The 25,721-nt window shown below is 39.7% G+C and overlaps 1 protein-coding gene across 1 annotated transcript; it reads right to left on the bottom strand.

Annotated features, from left to right (window-relative positions):
- Positions 1-9,769: 9,769 nt before the first annotated feature.
- On the bottom strand, positions 9,770-25,721 carry PTCD2 (pentatricopeptide repeat domain 2). The gene is made up of 9 exons (XM_049794527.1): positions 25,580-25,721; positions 23,310-23,402; positions 20,900-21,029; positions 19,964-20,081; positions 18,425-18,503; positions 17,169-17,260; positions 13,812-13,925; positions 11,444-11,557; positions 9,770-10,082 (listed from the first exon to the last, which is right to left on the bottom strand). The coding sequence occupies exons 1-9, from the start codon at positions 25,683-25,685 to the stop codon at positions 9,858-9,860; spliced, it is 1,071 nt and encodes a 356-aa protein (XP_049650484.1). The 5' UTR covers positions 25,686-25,721; the 3' UTR covers positions 9,770-9,857.

Raw genomic sequence — 25,721 nt, 5'->3', positions numbered from 1 at the left:
TGGGAGAAAAGGGAGCTACACCCATATGGCTACAATTGCACAGGCAAGGATTCAAATTTCCTTTCTCTGACTTAACGTTTCAGTGCTATTCGCTGCTGATATGTAATGGGGTGTGGAACAAGATGACCTCCAAAATATCCTGCAATGTAAGTTACTCTATAGTTCTGTGATTAGTTTGCAAGAAAAAAACATCAACCCAAGACATAGGTGTCAATAAAATGGTTACAAATATATAGAAAACAAACAAAAACCCTAAAACTGGCTTTAGTCATGCAAATATGACAAGGCACCACACTGTTTCCATCACATTCTTCAAGGGAGCAAACTACTTTGTCTGGATACCCACAGCAGAGAAAGATACATGGCAACTTGAGGGAGACAGGCCTTGCATCCCATACAGTTCTGCCCATGCAAAGGTGCATACTGTGTAAACTGTAAGGTTTGAAACTTGTCATGCTGATGTTTCCATCTCTGTGGCTGCCCACAGGGAGCTGCAATAGGGCAACAGCCACCACAGGTTCTTTTCTAAAATCAAGCATATGCTTTTTGTAGCATTTTGTGAGGCATTTTTCAAAGCTTTAATTTGCCAATGCTTACAAATCTTAAACCCTTCCAAAGGGTAGTAAAAGTGCAGCAGGGCAGATTCTGTGGTATGAATTTCCCCTGAAAGTACTTAACCACTAGAGCAATTTTGTACATGTATCATCCTTTCTCCATCACAGTTCTCTTTTTCTGTCATTCTGATGTGAGAACTGATAAAGCTTCAAACATAAAGAAGAAGTTCTCAACAATGCCTCTGCCTTTTATTTCTCCTTTTTTTTCCTCCCTTCCCTTTACCCCTCCCCAAGTGACAGTATTATAGAGAAGGAGGATGAGAAGTTTCTCAAACTATTTTGCTAATATTTAACCCTTCACATAGGATTTTTTAAATTAGGTAAAGTGAATCTGTGAAATGATTCCCTTTCCTGTTCTAGCAAGTTATGCTGGACTCTCTAGCTCAGTTCTGCAGCACATGGTGCCTGAAAGGAGTGCAGGACCACTCTTACTAACGGTTAAGCCAGCAACAAAAAAAAAATCTTTAAAATCCTGCCATCCAGAGCAAGGTCCATTTACTGCCATAAAGCTGAAAGAAGTACTACAGCACGTGTAAGTAGTTATAAATGGAGTAATTACCAGGGAGTTGTTACCTGGGAATTCACACTGCACTCTCTTAGCTGTTTCAAATGTTAATATTAAGTTACCTTTTCCATTATTCTTTTCTAAAATTTTCCATCAAGATTGGTGCTGCCAAGTCTCCTGCTACAAGATGTTTCCTGTTCCTAAAGTAAATGTAATTTCTGGCATGGTAGTTAGCCTGAATTACCTAGCACAGGCAAGAACACTGGTGGGTGATTTTCTATTTTATTTTGATGTTGCAGTTTCTGTTGGATATTGCCAAAGTCCTAATTTCTCCAAGCATCTCACAAGGTCAATGGGACTGAGACCCCAAAATGTTCCCTTAACTGCATAGAAACTGAAAGCAAGGACTAGCTCAAGACTCAGGAAACTGGTCATGAAAAGCACATCTTACAATTTACCTTGAGTACAAAGCCTTGAAAAAAACACCTTTAATGTGAACTAACAGGATAATTTCTTTTTTGGAGTAGGTGCTGGAGTGGATGCAGGGGCAGGTCACTGCAAGTACCCATCCACTTGGGACTCCAGGAACAAAGACCCCCAGCTATTTCATATAAACAACAGTCACATCATCTGTCCAAGGATACCATCAGCCCAAGCAGCTAAGTCAAAGCTTTGTGTTTGACAGAAGTGAGTGCGCTTTTTTTCTTCTGCTTCATTCCTGAAGCAGGCAGTGGGTATGACTTGCACATAGAGCTGTGACTCTTTGGTAAGAAAATTAGAGCAGACTGCTGGTAATGTGATGTTAGTCCACATCATTATCTGCTTTGATACTATATGTGAAAATGAGATGCCCCCTTAAATTACTCCAAAGATAGCAAGAAACATTAAGACCGTTGCTCTAGTGGCCTGTTCTTACTGATATGGTAAAGCAAAGCTCATTTGAGATGTGCATTTTCTTTTATCCTGGCAAACTGTGAAGTTTCAGAAGACAAATAAAGGCTGATAGTATGTGAAATTAAATGACTATACACATGATCTGTCTGTGAAAACTTTGTACCAGCATCTCAAGCCAAAATATCAGGAGGTATGTCATATTCAAACAAACCAGAGAAGTAGCAATAATTCTGGGTCTAAATGGAGAGTCTAGCAACTGAATATTTGAATCAGAGGCTGAGGACACCAGTTCTGTCTAGAAGAGTCCAGGTAGCAACACAATGTTGATCTTATCCCTATCAATCTTGGATTTTACAATATGAATCAGACAAGCTGTGGAAAAGGAATAAAATGTTCTATGGTTCTACTGTAAATGAAAGTATCTGATGGTGTTTTTGAACTAATTTCAAATTCCCCCACCACCACTCCCCAAGAGCTTTGGACATTTGATGTTAGAGGTGTTTACCACCAAAAAGGAGTAATGTTTGAACACAGAACACAGGTTCTATAAAAGAACTTGTGAAAAGACTATTCATGCCTGTTCAGGATGTCTACTAGATCATTGCTGACTGTTGGATTCCCAAGGCCACTTTGTTTTTATTATCTCATGTCTAGCTAAATTTGGTTATTTCCAGTCAGAATGAATTAGCCCGACTAGCTGTCATCTTGCTTGTTTGTACAGCACATGATTTGGAATTCTGCACTGCTATGCTCTGGATAACAAGGGGACAGCAGAGGGTCCAGGTCTGAGTCCAGAACCTTCATTTTAACTCATAACACTGACACCCCAAGTGAGCATGGGGACCAGACAACCCCCCAGCTGGGTGATCACCATCCTCAGTATGGAAGAGACTAAAAAGAGAGACTTGTCTATACAAATGTGCAGAAGCCAACTAATAAGGCAGCTACATGGTGGAATGCTGGCAGTTTGAAATCTTCGTATGCTTTTGTTTCTCACAGGACAGTGGGGGAACACAAGCCAGGATAGTCAGTAGCTCACATGGGCGTTTAACAGAACAATTCAGTTTGGAATGAACCTCCAAAGGTCATCTAGTCCAAACCCAAGCTCAGAGCAGGTCTAATCAGGTCATGTTGTTTAGGGCCATGTCCAGTTGAGTCTTGAAGAACTCCAAGAATAGAGACTTTACATCCTCTTTGGGCAACAGGTTCCAGGGTTTGATCACCCTCATTGTAATTTTTTTTTTTACCCTTATATCTGATCAGAATGTCCCATGTTTCAACTTGTGTCCATTGCCCCCTGTCCTATCATCATGCATCTCAGAACAGTATGGCTCCATCTTCTCTTTGTCCTCTGATCAGGTTGCTGTAGACAGGAATAAGGTTTTCCCTGAGAATTCTCTTTTTAAGGCTGAGCAAACCCATTTCTCTCAGCCTCTCTTCCCATGACCAACTTGGTGGCAAAAAGGCACAGCACCTCAGTCTTTCCTCTGTCACTTGTCACTTGTTCCCCTGTCTCACTGACCAGTAGGCCCACATTCTCCTAAACCTTTCTGCCTTCATTTGCTGCCAATGTACTTAGAAAAACTTTTCTTGTCATACTGCTTCTGCCTTGCTAGTTTCAACTCCAGCTAAGCTTTAGCTTTCCTGACTCCATTTCTACATGTGTGGGCAACATCTTTGCATTCCTCCTGGGTTGCTTACCACTGCTTCCACCTTCTGTGTGCATCTTTTTTATATTTGAGCTCAGCCAGGAGCTCTGTGTTCATCCATGCTGGCCTTTTTCCAGCTTGCTTGACTTCCTGCACATTGAGATGGATCATTCCTGTGCTCTGAGGAGGCTGTCCTTGAAGATCAGCTGCATGTCCCAGACCCCTTTCCTTCCATGAAAGTTTCCTACAGGATCCTGCAAGGAGGTCCCTGAATGAGCCAAAACCTACTCTTCTGGATCTAGCTTACTCCTTTCAGGATCTTGAACTCATTGAAGTCTCAATTGTTGCTGCAGCAAAAGTTGCCCTTGCCCTTTACATTATCCACCAGTTTTTGCCCACTTGTGAGTTGCAGGTGCTCCAACAGAGCACCTTCCCTCACCAGTTCATCAGTCATGTGCATCAAGAAATTATCTTCAATACATTCCAGAAACCTCCTGGATTGGTTGTGCCCAGCCACCTTGCCCTTCCGGGAGGGTGATTAAAGTCACTGATGAGTGCTAGGGCCTGTGACTGAGACTTTCTCCAGATGCCTAAAGAATGCTTCACCTGCCCCCTCTTCTTTATCAGATGGGGTGTAGCAGATACCCACTGCAGCACCACCTGTGCTGGTCTGTCCTCTGATCGTTACCCACAAGCTCACTACCGGCTCATCACCTGTCCCAACGCAAAGCTCTATGCATACGACTCCTTTATACTGAGCTCAACCTCTGTCCCATCCCTGCCCACTCCTGTCTGTCCTGCATCTCTCCATTGCAGCACTCCAGTCACGAGCTATCCCACCACATCACCATGATCCTAATGAGGTCTTAGCTCTGCAGCTGTGCATAGACTGTCCTCCTGCTTGTTCCTCATGCTGCATGGATTTGTGTACAGGCATTTGAGATGGGTCCCAAGTTGTGCAGCTTTTACAGGGGACGTGTGAGAGCCTCCCCTCTCATGCCGACTCCCGACTCTCTGCTCTGCCTCCTATGCCCTCAGATCTCTCCAGGTTATGGTAACCTCCCCAGCATACCTCATGTAATGCCCTCCTCATCACATTAGGAAGCCTGTTTACAAAAACACCCTTCCCACACTTTGTAAAGCATAACCCATCCCTGCTCAATAGCCCTTGCTGTGACTGTGGTCACAGGAGCCAAAGCCCTGCCTGTGACACCAGCCATGCAGCCAAGCCATGATAACCTGGATGAGTCCACTTCTGCTTAGGTCTTTCTCTCTCACTGACAGGGCTGAGGACACACCAGATGGCCGCCTGGCCCTTCACCCTCACTCCCAGTGCTCTGTAGCCACCATTAAAGCACTCCAGGTTACTCCCAGCAGCACCACTGGTGCCCACATGGAAGATCAGCAAGGGCTAAGAGTCCAAAGGATGAACAAGCCTGGGCAGCACCTCCACAGCTGCCAGACTGTTTGTCAGATTGCTGCTTTCATCTCCACAAGAGGGAGTCTCCTGTAACTATCACACTGCTTTTAGCCTTCTTGCAGACACCAGGCTTAGGGTCAGCTGGCTCTGATCCCATGTGTTTGATTTGCACAGATGGTCCCTAACTCAACTTCCCTCTGATATCAGTGCTCCTGCATTTATTTTGAGTTGCTGCTTGGCATAGGGACTTGGGAGCTGGCCTTAACTGACTATACAAAAGGGTTTGTGGTTAGTTAGAGTTATCAGTACTTCCAAAAAGCAGTGTCTATGCTTGGGGTGGTGAAATCAGACTATCACCTCAGTTTTCACTGCACGTGCTGCTGGGATTATTAGGAGATCCAGACAACTGCACAGAGCAGACATACCAAAAGCTCCTGAAGGTCTTCAGCCAACTATCTTCAACAGCACAAGCAAAGATAAACGTGGAAATAGCACTGTATTTCACATTACAAAACATGGGGCCAGTACATGTAGTAGTTTTAAGACTTCCTAGTCCATCTCACTGCTTAAATTTATCGATCAGATGAAAATAAGGTGACTTGAAAAGTAGTCTGGAGCAGACAATCAGACATTTGCTGAGTTCAAAACACTGCTCATAAGCAGCAGGAGAAAACCAGAGGAGGAAGGGGGTGCATGAGCAACATCTACTTCTAATAAACTTGCTAAGGACTATGTGGTAGCACAAGGGCATGTAAGCAGCCACAACAGATGTAGCTTTAAAACAAACAAGTCTCTGCTTATTTTGCAATTAAAATCTTTTAGAAGGATGCAATCTAAAACAGCCCTGATGAAAAAAAAAAGAGCAAACCCAAAGCTGAATAGCTCTAGGCCTATACACAATAGGTCTCCCTACTTTTATAGCGCTGCAAAGTTCTAACAAGTCTTTGTTTCAAAAGTTACTTACACTTGTGTAGAAGGCTCATTAAATACACAAAAACTCTTCTTGAGGCCTGGAAGCATTCCTAAGCTCCCCTGCAATGACTAAGCCTTTCACCTTCATTTTTATTGTTTTGAAGCAGAAAATTAACTTGGGAGAAGCACAGAGAAAGTGATCCTTCCTTACTAAGACTCAAGATGCTTATGGAAAAGAATATGAAAAAGAAAGAGGTATTAACCCATGGAGAAAAGCAGAAGCATCTATAGCAGAGGGATAACAGTCCTTTGAAGACTGTGCACTATGGATGTAAAAATGAAGGCTCTTAAAATTCAAGTTGGAAAAGGTGCCCAACTTTCTCTTAAAGGTATAGAAAAGTAAGCCTTTATAATTGTCACTGGTGTACTATAACTAACATCAGCAGCCTGTCTCCTAGGTCATTGACTAGTATTTCCACAGAATACCATAAAAACTGCATTATGATCATTGGAAAAAATGAGTTGTTTCAAATTAAATGCTGTAAATCTATAGGTTTGCAGTCTATGACCATCACCAACCAACCCAAGCTGCTGACTAATGCCTGTATTTTCTATTTTAAGATGGCAATGCGTTAAACATAAGGCAAACCGTTCATTCTGCCCTGCCTTTACATAAGTGACACTGCAGGTAAAAGTTATCCCTGGAAATTGCGTCAGTAGGAAAGGACGATCAAGAAACGCCACCTGCTGTCTCCTGGATCACTGTTCCAAACAGCTGCTGGAGTGCAAGGACGTGCACAAAACTCATGTTTTGTTTTACTGCAGGACGAATATTTTAATATGATAAATAGCAATCCCTTGCCATGTAACAGTACCCAAAACAGCCATCAGATCCTCATCCAGGCTACTTACTACATAAAGCTTTAAGCAGCATTTCCTACAGAAGACTTTTGCAGTGAAACCTAGAAAAAAAATGCAGCGATTCACTTTGAAATGCAAATGCCTTGTTTTTTCCAGATTGTTCACCAAATTAAAAAAAATCTATTAATTGAATTTCACAATATTGGCTTCTCTTTAATTTCAAGGTTCATCCTTGATTAAAACTCCATATAAGCAAAGATAATTATTCCACTGGCTCCAATAATATAGCATACATCCTATTCTCTGAGGCTGCCTCCAAGAAACGCTCTCTAGTAACTCAGCCCTTGACATTCCCACCACTCTGACACAGCAAAACCCCTAAGTATTTGCTTAAGTCTAGTAAAGTTTGGTTTCCTGATCTTGGGTGCTGGGAAACCAGAAGCCAACCACATCTAAATACACTAAAGCACTTGGCTGAAGATTCTTCTGCACAACAGCCAGTGTGTTCAGGACTCTGATGCATCAAAAGGTGTATTTATAAATACACATTCAAGTCCAAGCTTTCCCAATTAACAAGCCTCTGTGCAACTTGTATAAAACAAATTAGACTTTGCTTGAAATCAGCTGCATAAATCTTGAAAGTTGTTCTTTTCTAAGGAAGGATATTACCAGTCTTCTATAACACTTCTAGAGCAACCTTCAAAATTCTAGTGTTTAATTGTCTGAATTTTGTGTGCGTTTCTTGAACCCACCCTTTAATCCTTCTTGGGTCCCTGCTTTCTTTTTCTAATGAAGTATTGTTAGTTATTTAAGGGCATCCCCCTTCTCTCTCAAGACAAAGAAATGGTGTTTCTTTAAAAACAAATCATTGCCTTAATAGTTAGCTTAAGTAAATCAGCCTCAAGAAAACAATTAATCAATAGAAGAAAGCATGGAAAATATCAGCTATATTGACAATTGTAATAGAAGTTATCATTACTTCAGTTGCAGGTAAGACACAGCTTCAGTCATGAATCTAACCAATTCAGATTAAAACAAGCAACCAACCATGCGCATGTTAGTCCTAGGATGAACCAACTTACTGCAATTAATGCAAGTTTGAAAATGGCAAATAAGGAAATTAAACAGAACTGACTATACATATTTGCTACCCAACAGGCTAAATGGGTCAAACTATCTTCTGTTGCCTATAAAAATATAGTTTTACATCAAACAGTTGTGCTGCTAGTACCAACCAAAACTGAAGTAGTTCACTCCTTTATTTTTTTTGAAATTAATCTTTGCCACACTGCAAGCAGCCTTTACAAATCCTATATCAAATTTATTTGTGGAGAAAAGATTGGAAGCTACTTAAGGATCAATATTGTACTAGAAGTGTTGAAAGAATTTCCAACTGAGGGAAAACGGCTAAAAACCTGTACTCCTGAATTATGGGTGAAATTAGGTGCTACACAGTATTACAGAACAATTAGCTGTGTTCTTAGACTAATGTATGTAGTACTCTAACCACTGCAACCACTCATAAAGAAGTGTGCACCTACTTCGCAAAAATCACAACCCTCAAATGCACAAAGTTCAAATTATTCTTCACTTACACTTGCATGAAATTCCATCCACTGTGTAACAGTTTCGTGCATTATAGTATTAACAAGATATACTGGTGACGGAAGTGAGTTACAGTGTTGGAGCCTCAGACGGAAACCTCTGACCTGCTGTAGCCACATTTGCTCTGATGGCCAAAGATGTGTTTCTGCACGGATGGGTTCTTGTTTCCTCTCAATGACTAACTGGCTTCAACAAAGTTTCATATAGCATGCACATATTCACTTACAGAAGGAATCCTTTGAGTTCTGACATTTGCTTGAGAGGGGGAGAGACAAAACAAAAATAGAAAGAACAGAAGCCAAAGGAGACATAAGGTGGCCCAACTTGGATCCAAGCTGGGCTCCACCTAGTCTTGTGCTCACAGGACTGCTAAGCTCTGTACATACACTTCATATGCAGAAGTAAAGCAAAAGTACCTGAGGATCAGCCAAGGTATACCCGTTTCCCATTCCTTCTATTCCTGATGGTGAATGAGAAAAGATTTTGGGGTATACAGGACTCGTAGTTACAAAGAGCTTTTTATTACTAGAACCAAGCACATTTGACCTGGAGTCATTAAAGCTGGTCAATGTGAAGCTTCTTTGTACTGTTTCTGTGATCACTTGCTGTACGTATGAGTGAATTATGCAGATGATATGTAATTCTAGTCTAAAAAAGTAACCATACTTGTTCTTAGGACTTGGTTGCAAATTTGTATCAAGATCTGCTTATCTTGATAGGCTTAACATCATAAAATTTGAAGGAAGCACTATGTGGGGCCACTCACACTGAGACTCTGACTTTCATTCAGGAGTCTCCTTCAAGTGAGAAAACAACTGGTTGGTTACCCTGTTATCCCCACAGCATTTCCATGATCCCATTTGATACGAAGAAACATATTAATACATTGCTTCTGAAGAAAAAGATATTAAAGGAACAAAAGACGCTTGCTTTCCTCTGATTCTCTTGAGATGTACAGAATTTGAATAAATAGTTAAAGCACTTCCATACTCTTTTATCTAGACTCTGGACTGCATCTATCCTTTCAGTCAGAACATTACATCTAATGAAGACTGAATCTTCTTCTCACGAACCACAGAATTCAGGTCAGATCCACATACTATTTTGTTGACTTCCATCAGAACATTTAGCATAGGAAAATCCTGATTTAAGTGCCTGAGGAAAAACTTCAAATCATTCTATCACCCCATTTCTGAAAAACACACAAATACCCACCATCACAGCTTGATTTTAGCATCAAAACTGAAACATGGAAGCTACATGATCTGTATTGAAAATGCAGTTTCACACAAACAACTTAAACAATTGCTCATTGTGGAGGAGGGGGGAAGACATTTTATTTGAACCTGGCTTCTAAGAGATGCTAACAGCAGTTCGGTTTGCCATCAAATATTGAACTATTCCGACAACAGATCTGACCGACGTGGTTTAGCAGCCTGATAGCCCAATTGTTTCTGATTTAAAAGCTTTGCAGGGGTCTTCTTTGAACTAGGAATCTGGAAAAGCATGTCTTCCAGTGTGCAAATGGTTATCCGTCCTGAAGCTTGTAGTTTCGTATAAATATCTCCTAATTTGGCAGAAAGGTTGGGGTTTTCTTCCATCTTTTCCCTGACTGTAGCCAGCTAGGGAGGAGAAAATGACAGACTGTTACAGTTCAGCAAGGGAAGATCTCATTCAACCATCACATTGAAGACAAGCACTCACCCAAAGAAAAAAAAAAGTACAGAACGTAAGGTATGTGGCTAACGCAATGACTCATAAGAAGAGGATTTTACACAGAACACATTGTGTATCACCAGACAATGGTGGAAATGAACTGGACCTATTAGAGAGAGTTTATTAGACTTAAAACTTCTTCAAAGTTGTACAGTCCTATTTCCAGTCTTAGTATAGACTAACACAATTATTTTCTTTTTAAAACCAGGAAACATAATTGCTTCCTGGAATCTACTTTCCAGATCAGCACAATTCTAATTATTACTATATATCACACTAAATGTACACTACAGTACAAATCAATAGAAGTCAGACTATAGAACACTGAGAAGTTCTGTATGCCATACACAGAGTATGAGCTGAAGTATAAGTAAATCTCTTAAAAATTGTTATTGATCAATAACCTTTTGTGGAAGGAATGGGTTAGGACTAATGCTTAGTCTTCTTAGGGACTGTTACAAATTTGCAACACAAAATAAAAATACAACATTGAGACATACAACATTTATTGCATTGAATTTATAAAATGAAATGTTGCTTAAAAATTTTTTTAACATAGCAGTTAATATACATGGGCTATGTTTTGAAAGGGATGCCCCCCTTCTACCTAGTGTGTGTTATTTTATGTATCAGTTATTCATTTTGTTTAATAGGCAGCAGTGAAAGGCTAAGTATTTAATTATTAACAGAGTCTTAAAATATCTTGTTCCATAGACACGTTCAAAATTAATACACTAGTAAGCTTCAAGAAAAGCAGCAGCCATGCTGCCAAGCTAATAGGGGTACATATGTGCTCTGAAGGAAGCCTTCTTGGTGATCAAAACTGTAAAAGCTATTTTTTATAGTAAAATAGCAAAAGCTATTATTTCCCATGTCACACTTCCCTGTATAGCATCACAAGTCTTTCCAAATATTACCAGCCTAACAGTATCACTGTGATCAGAACTTTATTCTCATTTTTACATCAAAAGGAAATAGCATAGAAGGCAAGGGATTAAATTATTTAATGCTACTAGGGAGCACTTAATCTACATTCAGATGAAATTTGAGTTTCTAAGAGCAAGATCCGTAACAAAAAAGGGAAGTGGACAGCTAAGTGCTTTGTCCAACGGTGCAGAAAGCCAGCCAGCTGCTTTGGCATCTGAATGCATCAGAACCCAAACAACTTTAGTAGGGTGAACTTGGGTACCTGAAGTTCTGTAGCTGAACCACTGTCATCATAGCTCAGCCAAGCACCATGGACCTTGTCTCATTACTGTATACTTACCACCTGCTCAGAAAACTCGATTTTTTTCACAAAGGGAGGAGTATCTACTTCCACTGCTGCCTCTAATGTCTTTATTACTTCTTCTAGCAAACCAGATCTGAGCTGGACAAGAACCTTAAAAATAAAATAAAACCACACCACACAAATAGTACTTATCGTAAGAATGCAAATTTTAAAAAAATTGCTTGAGGAAGACATGAAGCAAAGCAGGATAAAATACATTTCTAGATGCTGCGCTGATAAAAATCCATAAATCATGAAGAAAGCAGAGGGAATTATCAATTTCCACAGAGGTCTGGGGTTTTTTTGCAGATGGGACCTGGAAAGGAAAGGTGAGCCTGGAGGCAGACTGCCTCTGATAGAGCTGCATTAGCTGTTCTTGAATAAAGTGGTTTTTTCCATAGCTTAGAGAGGTCACTTGCAGGGCACATACACTAGACATTCTCTAAGGTTGTAGACCATGCAGTTAGAGAAAAAAATTGTTGTATGTACATATGTGGTTAAGGTTCATAGGGCTGAACGAGGCCTGAAGTGGGCAGAGCACAGCTAAGGAAGGCATTTACTTGGAGCTGTGTTTTTTAAAATCTCTTGTAACAAGAAAGCACAAAACAATGTCATAATTAGAAATTGCTCATGGGTCTATACTCCAAGATGTAGGACTACTCTACTTTCCATTTCCATCTGCGGCAGAAAGCGATTTTAAAAAAATGGGGTGAAGGTGTTAACAATTCAGAAAGTAGCTCATCCAACTGAGAGAAATTATCTGTTGGCTCAAAAACAAGCTCAGCAACAGTAGTGATACACGCCTGTATCAGAAGCTGGCCTTCTGTTACTTTGCACATGGGAATTTTTGTCCAGTACAGCACACTTCTCTGCAAGATTCTAATACAAAACAAGCATACTTACTTTAAGATTATTGTATAGTTTGTTCTCTGTTTTTATTATCTGGGAACAATAAAATTTGGCTTGTGCTACATCATTCTAGGAAGGAATTGTAAATAATAAAAAAATACGGTTAAACATGTGTGACATACTTTCACAATAAGAGTTCAAGAACAACAGTCTTTCACAACTTTTCAATGAATCACAAACCAGCATTTAGAATCCCTTCACCAAGACCCACAGACTCCAAACAGCATTCAGCCAGTGAAAGGAACATCCCACGCTGGAGTTCCCATGTCATCTGGCTCTTCAGCACATTAGACAGTACTCCTTGCCTCAGATCAGCAGAGAGAGGAAGCATGTAACTAACACTGAGCATAAGAGCACCTAAAAGATAAATGATCTACACATACGCTCCATTTGGCACATGTTAGAGTACTTAAATGAAGGGCAGCATATGTTAATGTGGGTATTTATCCTGCCCAGCACTTTTAACCTTTTGGACATACACATTTACAGCACTGTATCTATGTCATCAACTGATTTGTATAGACATTAAAAGTTACACTGACATTTACTAGACCAACCACTGTTACTTGAGATCAAGAAACATCTTACTCACAGCAAGATGCACTGTCAAAGATAATGCAAATTAAGGAATAGTTAAATGTAATGTGAAGCATTATTCTGTTTGCAAAACAAGAATTTTAACTGATTTTTACATAAAGGAACAACATCAAGGATACTTCATGTTGTTTCAGAGACAGAGATTTTGTTTTTTAACCTCAATGCCAGTGACATGCCCTGTAATGCATCATGCATGTGAATAAATTAATTTCAATGATGCTATTGTTCAGTGTGTCTGTTCACAGAGACAGTGCAAAAAAGACTACCAAGTGCATTAGAAAATTTTAACAATTCTACTTCATTCATTCAAATCCATGGACAACATCAAATTGCTAGCTCTTACAGTGCCTCTAACCTCTGTTTAGACATGAAACAGAGAAGGTTCAGAATTTCCTCAAGCTGTATACACAAATTAATGGCAGAGGAAATACTACACTTTAGAATTTCCTGTTATTCTCCTGCTCAGTCTTTCACCCTGTACTGCCTCAGAGCCTCTTCATATCAGTGCTTAGGCATATGAGGTATATGAAAACCTCCTCTTGAAGAAATTTGTGGAACAAGACAGGCCATCTCCCAGGCAGTAGGGCAATATAGCACAAAATACCTGCGCATTAGACATGAGATGTTTAGATTTCAGAATTTCCACATTCACTTTGTGCGGGAGTTGTCTATAATCCTACTTTTTGGGGGGCTTAAAAGTTCTAGAACTTGAAGTTATTAGATAGATCAGTTATACTTCCTCTATGTTAGCTTCCTTTCACTGACTATCTTACTACAATATATTTTACTTACTACAGTATATTTTACTACAATAAAACTATAGAGATTCAGGCACAGATCAAAACAAAAGTTACTGTACCTGCTTCAGAGCAGTTGCCACAGCAAAGTAGAATGCTCGCAGTGGTAATGCGTCACCTTTTAGCTGTGCTTCTTCGAGAAGTTTTGCAGAGATTTTGCAAGACTCCAGATTGTCCTGCATAGAAATTTCAAACCTAAGTTGCACTTGTTTTTCTTGTGATCTGAAAGGACTGTAGGCAATTGCAATCACATTCAGAAGGCATTCAGAGTCAACATACTGTAAGATTACTACAGCAATCCATATGTGAACCCAACCAAGCAGATTCTGTGCACCACTTCTTGAGAAACACAACATCAAAATATGATATTCACAGCTACAGAGTTCAGAAGAGGGTAAAAATAACTTCCAGTATTTTAACAACTACGCCTTGCCCTAACTGTTTTGGCTTCTACAAGAGATAAAACAACCCTGGCACTATGCTAAAACCAGCTGACACTTTCCTTTCCACTTTCCAGTCATTCCCAAATCAGGAAAAATGCTGATTTTTTTGTCCTTAACTTTATTCTAAAAGCTACATTAGATAGTTGATGAAAAGCAGTGTTTTCTAAGCATTGAACTACTCAGCACCACTACACTAAAGAAATCCGTGTATGTGCAAATTTGGACATTCAGCAATTTTTAGCCTCTCTTACGGATTAAATCTTGCAAGATGTTTCCCAAGTATATATTCTACTACAATAGCTTAGACATTTGCCTGTTTTCCAACACAGAAAGCTTCCATTATTGCTAGGACTATTTTCAATAGGAGTCAATAGTAAAAGGCAATGAGTTTACTGGTGTGTTGTCTCACAACTCTCAAAAACAATGCTACTCACACTGGAAATCATGAATAGAGCTGACTGGACCCCAAACAAAATAATACCTGCCAAACTTAAAAGCTGGCAGCGGGAAGGTTTTGTAACAACTGGTACCATAAATATGGTTAAGAGCCTTCATATTCGTTCCTAGTATTTGATGTTGATTTCTGTTCCTACTGTTCAAAGTAGGAACAGAAATCTGTTCATATTCCTGCAAAATACTGGTCATGATTTAACAGATTATGGTCATCCTTTGGGTGTTTAGGGGATGCTTTTCCATGCCACTCCTGAATGGTCTGCGCAGCTTGTGAAAATACCTTTTGAACCAAATGAGAATCCTGTGGTTTAAAACACGTTCTTTGAAAATTTAGAAACATTCTGACAGCAGATTGATTATTACATAAATATTTTGTTGTCATCAAAAGGCCTATAGCCTTTCCTGCACTAAAAGAAGGAGCATCTTTTACCTTAGAGGACAGCAGTGCCTTACAATGATTTAAAACATCTCAGGAGTGTTTTAGACTTGACCTCTAAACTACTTTTGTACAAAGATTAAACATTAATTCCTTTGTTCATCCACCAGCAATAATCTGAAATTTAAGCCTTGTACATTTTTCTGTACTGGTCTCTGGCCTGGTTATTCAAAAGAAACCAAGAATTAACCTGGTAAAAATCCAGCACTGCTCTTAATGATACCAGCGCTATTATTTCCAGTACTCAAGTAGTGCATCTTGAAGATATTTCCCTTCAGGTTTTTTTCTGAAATTTATTACATTGCATCGTGACCAAAAACACTTTTGAGGTTCATGGTTTCTCCTCCTACCACCAATAGCTGAATCAACAGATTAAGCTTTTGAAAAAGCTCCAACTAATCCTTTTTATTGCATAAAGGGTTACTACAGCTTATTCCCTTATTGATAGTATTTTATCTTAATGAAAAAAACCCCACAAATTTATTATGGCTGTTAAAACAGCTGGGTGACAGTTTAGAATAATTTCCCCTTTATTTTTACCAATTCACTAAACAAGTAACGATGGGCCAGATTCTCTACTGAAAACACAGGAAGGGCCAGAGGTAGTAGAAAACAGAAGTCTCAGGAACCTCTTCCTGTTGCACATGCCATGGATCCAAGCCTTGTGACAGCAGGCCGTGGAAAGAACCATGTAAAGATTTTGTGGAAGAAGCTACAGCAGAGGGAGTAAAGGATACGTCAGAGAAACATAGTGGGTTTCTATGAAACCTTTACCTAAACAGGCAGACCAAGGACCAACCTTGAAGCGGTAAATATTGCCTCAGTGGATGCTAGTAGCAAACACTAGCTTATAAACTTGGCTTGTAGCACAGTGTCAGAGTCTTTCCACATTGAAAACTTTCTAAAAAAGGTGCCTTCTATGTAGAACTGGCAACATCCCTAAACTGACTGCAATCATCAATCTCTAGCTGTTTTTAACAGCAGACAACTTCCACAGCTCTTTCTCCACTCTGTCTACTGCCCCACTCACCAAACACCAAAGCCACATGGCTATTTCTATTTCCCCTGACCTAAAGGCAGCCCTGATTCATTAGAACTGAAAATTTTGGAAGCACCACATAAATTACTACTGAGCTACCATTTTAGGCCAACTCCTTTTTATCACATGTGCAGTCTGTTTCACTGCATGGTTAACTGAGAAACCTGAGGAAGTTTAGTCTAGTGGTGTAATTTTTCCTCCACTAGTGTTTTTATTCCTAAAAACATGGGGAAATTTAAGAAGACTTTCCTACTGAGTTTGGGAGGGGCTTATGTTAATATTTCAAATTGCAGAACTAATTCAAATCTGGAGAGGAAGATCAAAATAAAAAAGTCTGGGGATCTCACTATGCTACAAAAGGGAAACAGTTCTAAGGAAACAGTCGTAGAACCTCCATAGCCTAGTTTCATACTGTGTTCATGCTCTTTTTCTCTGAGATAAAAATACAGTTAAGTTCAAAGGGCAGCCGGTCTCTCATTGAAGGCACTCATTTAGGTTTCTTTTCTCCACTCAGCTGCTCATTTTCATCAGGCATGTAGGAACAGGTTACATTCAAAAACACTAATCCTTATCAAATTTGGGTGGAATTACAGAAATGGTTCAAGGTTACTTGGAAGGGGAGAAATGAATAGGAGATACCTGACAAACAGAACATATCATATGTCTTGTCTCTTAAGAAAGCCAGACTATAAAACCAATATTGAGGCTCAAGCACAGAGTATAGTCTGAAGAGATGCAGAGATCCCAGAGAAAGAATACTATCAGCTAATCAAAGCCTGTATCAAATTTGTTCCTTAGTGCTTACATCAATGTGATTTTTTAGAGATTTTCTTTGTGACATTAGTTTGCATGGGAAGCTGTATATGTGCACTGTATCATGCACAATAAAGCAATTTAGGACTTAAATATGTCTAAAATATTTGCACCAGATAAGAAATCATGACTGGGAACATATGGAAATTTTAAAATCGAAAAAAAGGAAGACGTAGAGATGGCATTTCAAATACTTTTTCATCACATAAAAAGTGATCGCATTCAAAGTACTTACCAGTTTGTAGCATATTGCACATGCAAGTAGGTATGTTTCTTTGTTGAAAGGTATACCTTGTTTTTTCATTTCTACCAGAACTTCCAAAGCACCTATCAAAAATACATTAGTATTACTCACTTCACAAATTTAAGGCTGTACATTTAGTAACTGGAAAAAAAAAATATTCAATGTGGTATGAGCTCAGTAAGTCTATTTCAAAATAAGAACATAAACTGAAATCTGGGGTTTTTTTAATCAATACATTTCAAAAGTTTCATTTAGAGTCAGTTGGATGTAAATATTTCTTCCCAGCAAGGAGGTTTTCAATCTACATTAGCACCTGGCCTTACTATTCTATTATTTTCATAAAAATCTAAAACTAAATTGTAGATACTTGACAAAGGCACTCTCATTCTTCCTAACTGCCCAGAAATCAAGCCTTTTAAATACATGATCAAATCGTTCACCATTTTAGGCAAATTAACACACACACATGTTCTACTACACCACAACACTGCATTCAGGCTCTGATCTAGTTATTTTTACAGTGGCTCCGTCTCAACTTTTAGGACAACTCAAACATCAAGATACCAAGCATTGCATGTTCAACAAATTTCAAATCAAGGGATTTGCTTGAAAAGCTTACTCCATACTCAATTTAAGATTTTCTCATGGAAAGACTTTTCAGTCAGGTCAGATGATTCCCCCTTACCCTCACAAAGAGCCAAACTAATTTGAAGCATTTGACTTAAATATTGCAGTAGCCACCTTGTGTGGGCATACTAGTAAGACAAACAAAGAGAAGACTATGGTCTAGTTTTGTTATCAAAGGAAAAAGGGTACTCTTTCCTGCTCTGACACAAATCCAGAACTGCCAATAAAATTGTTGAAAAATTTACTGTTCCAAAAACCATGTAAAACAAACTTTCAATAGAGAAAACAAAAAGCTATGGGAAATAATATGGCAAAGAGAAGTTAAGCCTTCAGAGAAAGAGAGTTTAGGAAACAGGCCCCCTGGATAATGACAATTCTGTGCAACTGAGAATGGTAAGAATACCACTGGAAGTATGAAACAAATACAGCCTTCCATTTTTATTACACACTACAGTGCAGCTCATTCATATTTACACTGATTTATATGATGTTTGGCCTTCTAAAACCACAAACCAATCAGCAATATTCATTAAAAATATATATATTTATATATACACACACACTTGCAGTGAGAAGCATCCTCCTCAAAATGCATTTGGCTTAGTAAACATGGTACTTACTTTCAAAATGGCCCTTTTTAAACAACATAGTCATCAAAATATGGAATGATGTACTCTCTGAGAAAAAACCACGTAAATTCTGGAGAAGAAATAAACAGAGCAAGCGTAAAGGAAGTTAGAACAGTGAGCATTCTTACTACTCACAGCACAGCATTTAACAGATCTTCCTACTGGAATAAGCCCCACCTTCACAAGTTCAACATTTAACTCTCGATTCCCTGACTGTCCCTCTGTCAAGTAATCTCTAAAATACCAGTGACGCAGTATGGTCAAAAGCTCACTAAAATTAAACAGAAATTTCTCAGAGATTCCCACTGTCGTTTTTTTTAAATGACAGATTGTGACCTCTAAGTTAATGTAAGCAGAAGTCATTGACTAATGACAACTCCAAAATCTCAGCAGAAATAGAGCCTGCAGCTGATTAACAATATCTTTGGCGTAAAGTACCACCACCATGAAACTGAAAGAATTTTTTGCCTATCACTGTATCAAATGATGAACCGCTCAGCACAAGAGCTTGAGTAATGACAAGCAGAGTAGCAGAATAAAGAGCAAGTGTATTTTACATTACACTTCAATCACACTGTGTGTTGGGAATAGCCAAATAAAATGCCAGAGGTATTAAGTCTAAAGTTTTGCAGCAGAGTCTGAAGATGTGGTACTGTACCTTACTACCCATCAGTCACCAAGTCCTGCAAGTACTGCAGGACCTGTCTTAATGACATAGATCTCAATTAAAAACAAAACAAAACAAAACCCACACATACCCTTACATGTGTCTAATTTAAGACTAGTAGCCCAAGCAAGACTTCTCCCATTTCTGACTAGGCATATCCCATGCCTTAATGAATTAACATCATAGCGATGACTTTCCACTGGCTGCCAGAGATCTTCGAAGAAACGACATTATTGCACTGAATCTTTTTAATTTATTATGCACTGGGCATGATTAATCTCTTGTCATAATAGCACAGATTGCATTTTACAGATGTTCAAAACCAAGGCCTTTAAGTTTCTTCAGCATTGAAACGGCCAAGTTCCTGAGCTGACAAATATCATACCATCTCTACAGGGTTCAGAGGGAGTTTGAAGTACACAGTAACGTGACAAATCTGTTGGCGCAAATAATCCAAGCGATTTCAGAGGACTACTGCATAAAAACTTAGAAGTGTTAATTTCCAAGAATGACCTAATGCAACAGAGGATGTAGGAAAACATGCATCAGCTGTGGTCATTTCAGGAATTATTTTTTAATCAGTACTTTTTATTCAAATGATGCAATTATGCAGAAGTGCAATAACAAAGTTATCAGTCAAACTGGCATTTAATTTTCTTTTAATTACTGTTCTGCTGTTTTTAAAATAAAAACCATGTAATCTGCATCCTTACATGAATGTCACAGACATCCTTGCTACTGCAACACATATACTTCAAGTCTATGAGCTCAAGCAAGGCTCATGCGTAGCATACCCATTGCTCACATTGGACTACTACTACTACTACTAATAACAATATTTTCAAAATATATAGGAGAATTACCTGATCTTTGATAAGTTCTACTGCAGGTCTTTCAAGGTCCAGCTCGTAACATAGCCTCATAAAGAGGGGCCCAAATTTAAAATTACGTAAGGCTGCGATTCCATTCTGTTCATGGTACCTATTGGAAAGGTCAAAAAAATGTTAATCACACAGGACATGGAATTTGTCAAGGGAAAACAGCTTTAAATAGACAGCAAGATCTGTATGTGCAATGACAGAGGCACACTTCTCTACCTGCACCAGCCAATGACATTTAGATAACAGGAGATTAATTTTATGGAAAAAATATTGTTTTGATCAAAGTAATAAATTAACTAGTAATATGTAATCTCTTCTATTTCCACTAAAGTAACCTGCATTGGATTAGTAATAGAATGGGCCTCCGTCATGAAAATCCCCAGCTACTTTATCTTCTATTTACAGGGCAATAGCACAGAAAGTTGCAGGAGTCCCTGCTAAAATAATTCAACTTTTTCTCTCCTACAATAATAAACAAATAAAAAGCTAAAGCGTTTTACTTTTTTCTTTATTAGCTCCTACACTGTAATTGCTCAGAAGGCTTTCACTCATAAACCTCCTGACCTGTCACTGCTGGGTCCAGACCAGTTTATAACCAGGTGTATCTTGGCTGGAAGCTGCCACTGAACAAACCACTACCTCTCAGCTGAGAGATGACATTCTGCATAGCTCGCTATTCATTCTGCATACAGTGGGACATCACTTTGTTCCCACAGCTTGACTCTCCTTTGATCTGAGAGTCTCTGAAGGGTTGGAAGATCCAAAGTAAATGGAAATACAGCCTTAGTTTAAGGGATTAAGTATGCATATAGCCACTGAATTAGGGCAAACCCTCAACTGCAGACATAACCCGAGAGGATCTAATATAAGCAAAACAATAAAGACAGAAAAAAGCGTTACCTGGATTGTTAAAAGTACCTGTAAATAACTTTTCTGGCTAGTTCCACATCAGATGAAGTCTGACATAAATGCAGTAGATTTTTTAATTCATTTTTGAGAATCACTCCATTTTTCTTTAATTTTTCTTTAATACTTTTAAAATATGGATCTGAAAATAAAACACGTTATAGCAGCATTCTATAGACAATTTCATCACCTGTGCCGCGTACTCAGTACCTGAAACATGGAGATTCGATGAAGCAGAAAGTTTGCTTTCTTCATCATGAAAAAGGTATAAAGCTTCTCACAAACAAGCATGCTTAGGTGTCCCCATGAAGTCATGTCAGACTTGAAAAACCAAGATGACGCTTACTGTGAACTTAATTTCATTGTGTGTGTTATGGAATATATCAGGTAATACAAAAAATCTAAAGAGGAAGGAAGTTTAGTAAGTGACATTTTCTGCCTTCTGTCTTTTTTTGACAAGCAAGCAAACAAACAAAACTAATCCCACTCAGCATTCAAACGAGTGTAAGAACTTCTACTCAACACTGTTCGTACAGAAGATTTAAATTCCCTCATGAGTGATGCAAACACAGAGTCTCATACATAATCTATGTATTTCTATACATAGCCATAAACTTAGAGTTGCTTCCCCGCTGCCTCCCCCAAAGCGGGGGTAATCCTCCCATTGGTAATCTCAAGGCTCTGATTCACACATACACAAGACTAAAATCACATGTACCACCTGTCAGCCCCATTCCTCTAATGGTGCTGCCCCTGGTCTTGGGTGGGGAAGTGAGCTTTATCTTAGAGGTTGCTGGGTCATTGCTGTTTACAAGTGAGTAACCTACACAAGAGGTGCAAAGTGAGCACCCCAGAGAACAACGTATTAGCTACTGGATGTATATCTGTTGCTACATGCAAATACAAGTCCTTACTCAAGACTGAGATGCAGAGCTGAGTCCTGTGAAGTCAGAAGAATGCATATATGTAAGTATGCATATATAACGGTCATGATGTGTTCAAAGGTGCACAGAAACACCTGGAAGCTGAGATGTGTTTGTAAAGAACACGTAATAGTTATTATAACTACTGTAGGTAATTGTTTAACTGCTGTAAATAATAGTATAACTATTATAGTTAATAGTTGCATTATAACTGTAATAAATAATACCTATTACATATTCTGTGTAACAGAACAGTTATTCTGCTTTTTCCATTTCTAAATCAAGTTTACTACTAGCCCAAATTACTTCTTTTCATCTTTCAAGTATTAGACTAAACGCTGGGTATAGAAACCATGCACAGATAGACACAAATAGGTGCTTGGCACATTGTTTTCATCAGTCTTCAGAGGCTACTATTTGTACAAAACAAAAAGGTCAACTATGACCTGTAAAGCCAAATATTTGGCTTCTACAAACCTGTTTTAGCAAAAGTGATTGGCCCATAGCAATAAATTCAATGTATCTCAAGTACAGGATGAATAATCCCCAATATGAGTATGTCATCATCACAGCAAAATATAGTAACGTTATGACTTGCCACTGCCCAATTTAAATTCTTCTTTTAATTAATATAGAAAAACTGTCATCTTGACTTTACCTCCCTCTCTGTCCCAGAAGACTGGTTTATATAAAACTAAATTTAATTATTTGTCTCTTCCTTGCCACACAAAATAAATTAGAATTAACTATATCCTTTGGAACAATTGTCAATTTGTATCACTAGAACACCTGCATATGATTAAACAGGTGCAGGAAATGGAGTTTTACATAACCTTTCTTAAATATTAAGGGCTTTTCTAGTCATTAAGGAAAGGAATTTGTATATGCTTTAAACAGCATGACCATATTCCATCAGAAAAAATCCACTGGTATTGCTCCTTCGTTAGTTTGGAAAACCTGAATTTGTTTTTCATATTCTGAGTATGCATATGTCAACTGGAATTGGGTTTACAACTGAGAACTTACATTAGGTAAAAGGAAAAAAAACCCTAAAAGAATAAGCTAACTAGATTTACAGAGCAGATTAAAAAAGAATTACTGGCATAGGCCTTCTCTGGATAGTTCAGTAGCTATTAGGCTTTGTATTAACTTTCTCTGCTGATGGTGTATTTGAAGCAAGATTTGTAGACGGAAACAGTATTTTCTATTTGACTATCTGACAAAGTCAGAAAAGCAAGGACACAAACATCTCAGGTCTTATGTAAACACCTTGCATACTTGAAAGCTTCTCCATATTTTCCAACACAGCATGACTAATATTGTTTTACTCTACAAAGCATCAGATCTTCCAATAATTTTAGCTAAAAAAAATTTGCAAGAGGAAGTTGTGAGTTGTTGCTTTAAATGGGGTCAATTGGTGTCACATTGACTTTGACTGTCTTGTTTCCTAAGACTCACGCTAAAACTGAGAATGATGACTATGAAATAAATACCAATACCTTTATTGCCATGAACTTCATTTCTAATTGCCACTTTCATCTGCTGAAATTCTTGTAACTTTATATCATCTTCTGTTAGCAGATACCGCTTCCCTACAAGAAAAAAAGAGGAAGGTTGAGTTTTATGTCACCATCTGTTTTAATACTACTGAACTTTGCAGTTATGAATTACTGCTGTTATTTATTGTGTGATGCCAGACCACTGGCAGCATGACACTAAAAAAAAAAAAAAAAAACAAAAAAAAAAAACACAACACTGCAAACATTGCAGTTGCTCATGTCACTGACAAAAGAACCCCTGCACTATGTCACAGCTTTCCAGAGCTAATGTGTACAAGGATGAAGAAGTATATTTTTATTTGATGTGCAAAATAAAAACTAGAGACACCATTTCTCTCCACCTAGCCAAGGTACAAGATGACTCTGCACAAGAATAAGATCTTTCCCCCTTTCATGCTTTTATAATGATTTTTCTTGTACTGTCTTCGTTCACCACAATTGATTAGTGGCATAGCTTCTTTTCCTCACACGTGCTGTCCCCGCTATTGTAGAATGCACTGTTCTGGAAGTTCCAAATGCAGTAGGAAGACAAAAGGGAAAAAAAAAAAAAAAAAAAAAAAAAAGCTTATTATTTGGATTGTAGTAACACTCAGGAGACCTAGTGAAGTTCTGGTGCAGTACAGACTATCAGAGATAAGACAAGTCATTGAGTCTAGAATGTCAACATTAACTTTGAGTGTCAACCTCAACTGTACTGTGTTGTATGCTCGTTTAACGAAAGCATTATACAAATGCTGTTGGTGAAGATTTTGCTGCCACAAAACCAGCTCTCCAGTATATTTTTATTTGCAACCAGTAATTTTGTAACAGAGAGTCACTGTAACAGTTTACGTTGCCACGGTCTGATCTTTCAAGTTTTTGGCTTCTTAAAGAATGATTCTAATCATGAAGGGACGAGAGCAAGTATTGATCCAACTTAGGTTATTTATTCTCCTTCTGCATTTCCCTAGCAAAATGTAACAGGCCATGCAAATAAGAACACTTGTTTTCTATGCAAGCGAAGCATGCTAATGACACACTTCATAAAATCAGAAGAAAAAAATTCCATTAAATGGCACCTTTAGCCATTACATTTAATGGAAACAGTTCTAATGGGTAAACAAATACACTTTACCCAGCATGAAATTGGCCTGGATTACCCTGCCATTTCCTTCCCACAGACCTTCTCAGCTCGTCTAACACCAAAAGACCATCCTAGTCCTGGGCCTCTCCAGAGCTGATGCAGGAACCATGCTGGTGCCTGGGGCGGGACAGGCGCATCACACCTCATAGACAGTCAGTGGTCACAGGTGGTGTCAGCGGAGAGCTTGCTTGGGTCTGCAGAATTTTACCCTTCTTGAATTCAATTTGCTGAATTCGACCACTTCCTCAAATTCATACCTTACAGTGTTATAGAAACAAACCACTGCAAAATCAAATTAAGAGGGCCTCCGAGGAAAAAGGAAGGAGATTAATACCATGGCTGGTGCACGCAGGCAGCACGGGCCGTGGCAGAGAACTTAACCAACCAACTTGCTTTACCTCAGCTGTGCTGCAACCTTCTAGAAGGAAGGCCAGTGAAGAGCGGCGGACAGACCACCACGCAGGATGTCTCTGAGGGGTCTAACAGAGCTGTAAACTGAGCGAAACCCCCACTGACACTGGTGCAGCAAGGCCGGGAGCCCAGGCGAGGCCTACGCCGGGGACCCTTCCGCCATACACCTCCTTTCCCCCACGTGTCCCCGTTTTGTTCTCTGGGCGAGAGAGCACCTTCGAAGGGCCTCTGAAGCCCGGGCGCGGTGGTGGTGACAACCAGCAGGCGCAGCGCAGGGCCTGGATAACGTTTTTGTCCTCCCTGAACATACATTTATGAAACTGCATGGGGTTGGGTTTTGGGAGTTTTTTTTCAGTGCTTCGTATCCAGCCAGCAGCAAGCACGGGATAAACCGAGTAACGCTGCCGCACCAGCTCTGCCCACCCACCGCGGCTCAACGGGGCCCGCTCCGGCACCCAGCGGGAGTCCCTCGGCCCTCCCCGCTACCGTCACCCCGCGCCGAGACCGCCGTCCTCCCAGGAACTACAACTCCCGTCAGGCACAAGGCCGGCGGCGGCCGCCGGGCCTGCCGGGAGTTGTAGTACTCCCGTCGGCCCCCCAGCCGGCGGGCACCCCAAGGCCCCGGCCGGGCATCCCGCCGCCCGCCCCCCGCCCACCGTCGCGCAGCCCGCGGTACCTGCAGGCGCGCAGCCCCAGCAGCCCGAGGCCGGCGGGCGAACCGCCGAGCGCCGCACCGCCTCCCGCACCACCCGCTGGGAGCCGCCCGCGAGCACCGCCGCCATCTTGCGCCCGGGCCCGCCGCCGCGAACGGGGGCGGG

The sequence above is a fragment of the Accipiter gentilis genome, chromosome Z (genome assembly GCF_929443795.1).
Source record: "Accipiter gentilis chromosome Z, bAccGen1.1, whole genome shotgun sequence".
NCBI classification, from domain to species: Eukaryota; Metazoa; Chordata; class Aves; order Accipitriformes; family Accipitridae; genus Astur; species Astur gentilis.
The sequence above is the reverse complement of the archived record's forward strand: the minus strand, read 5'-3'. Positions and strand labels throughout refer to the sequence as shown.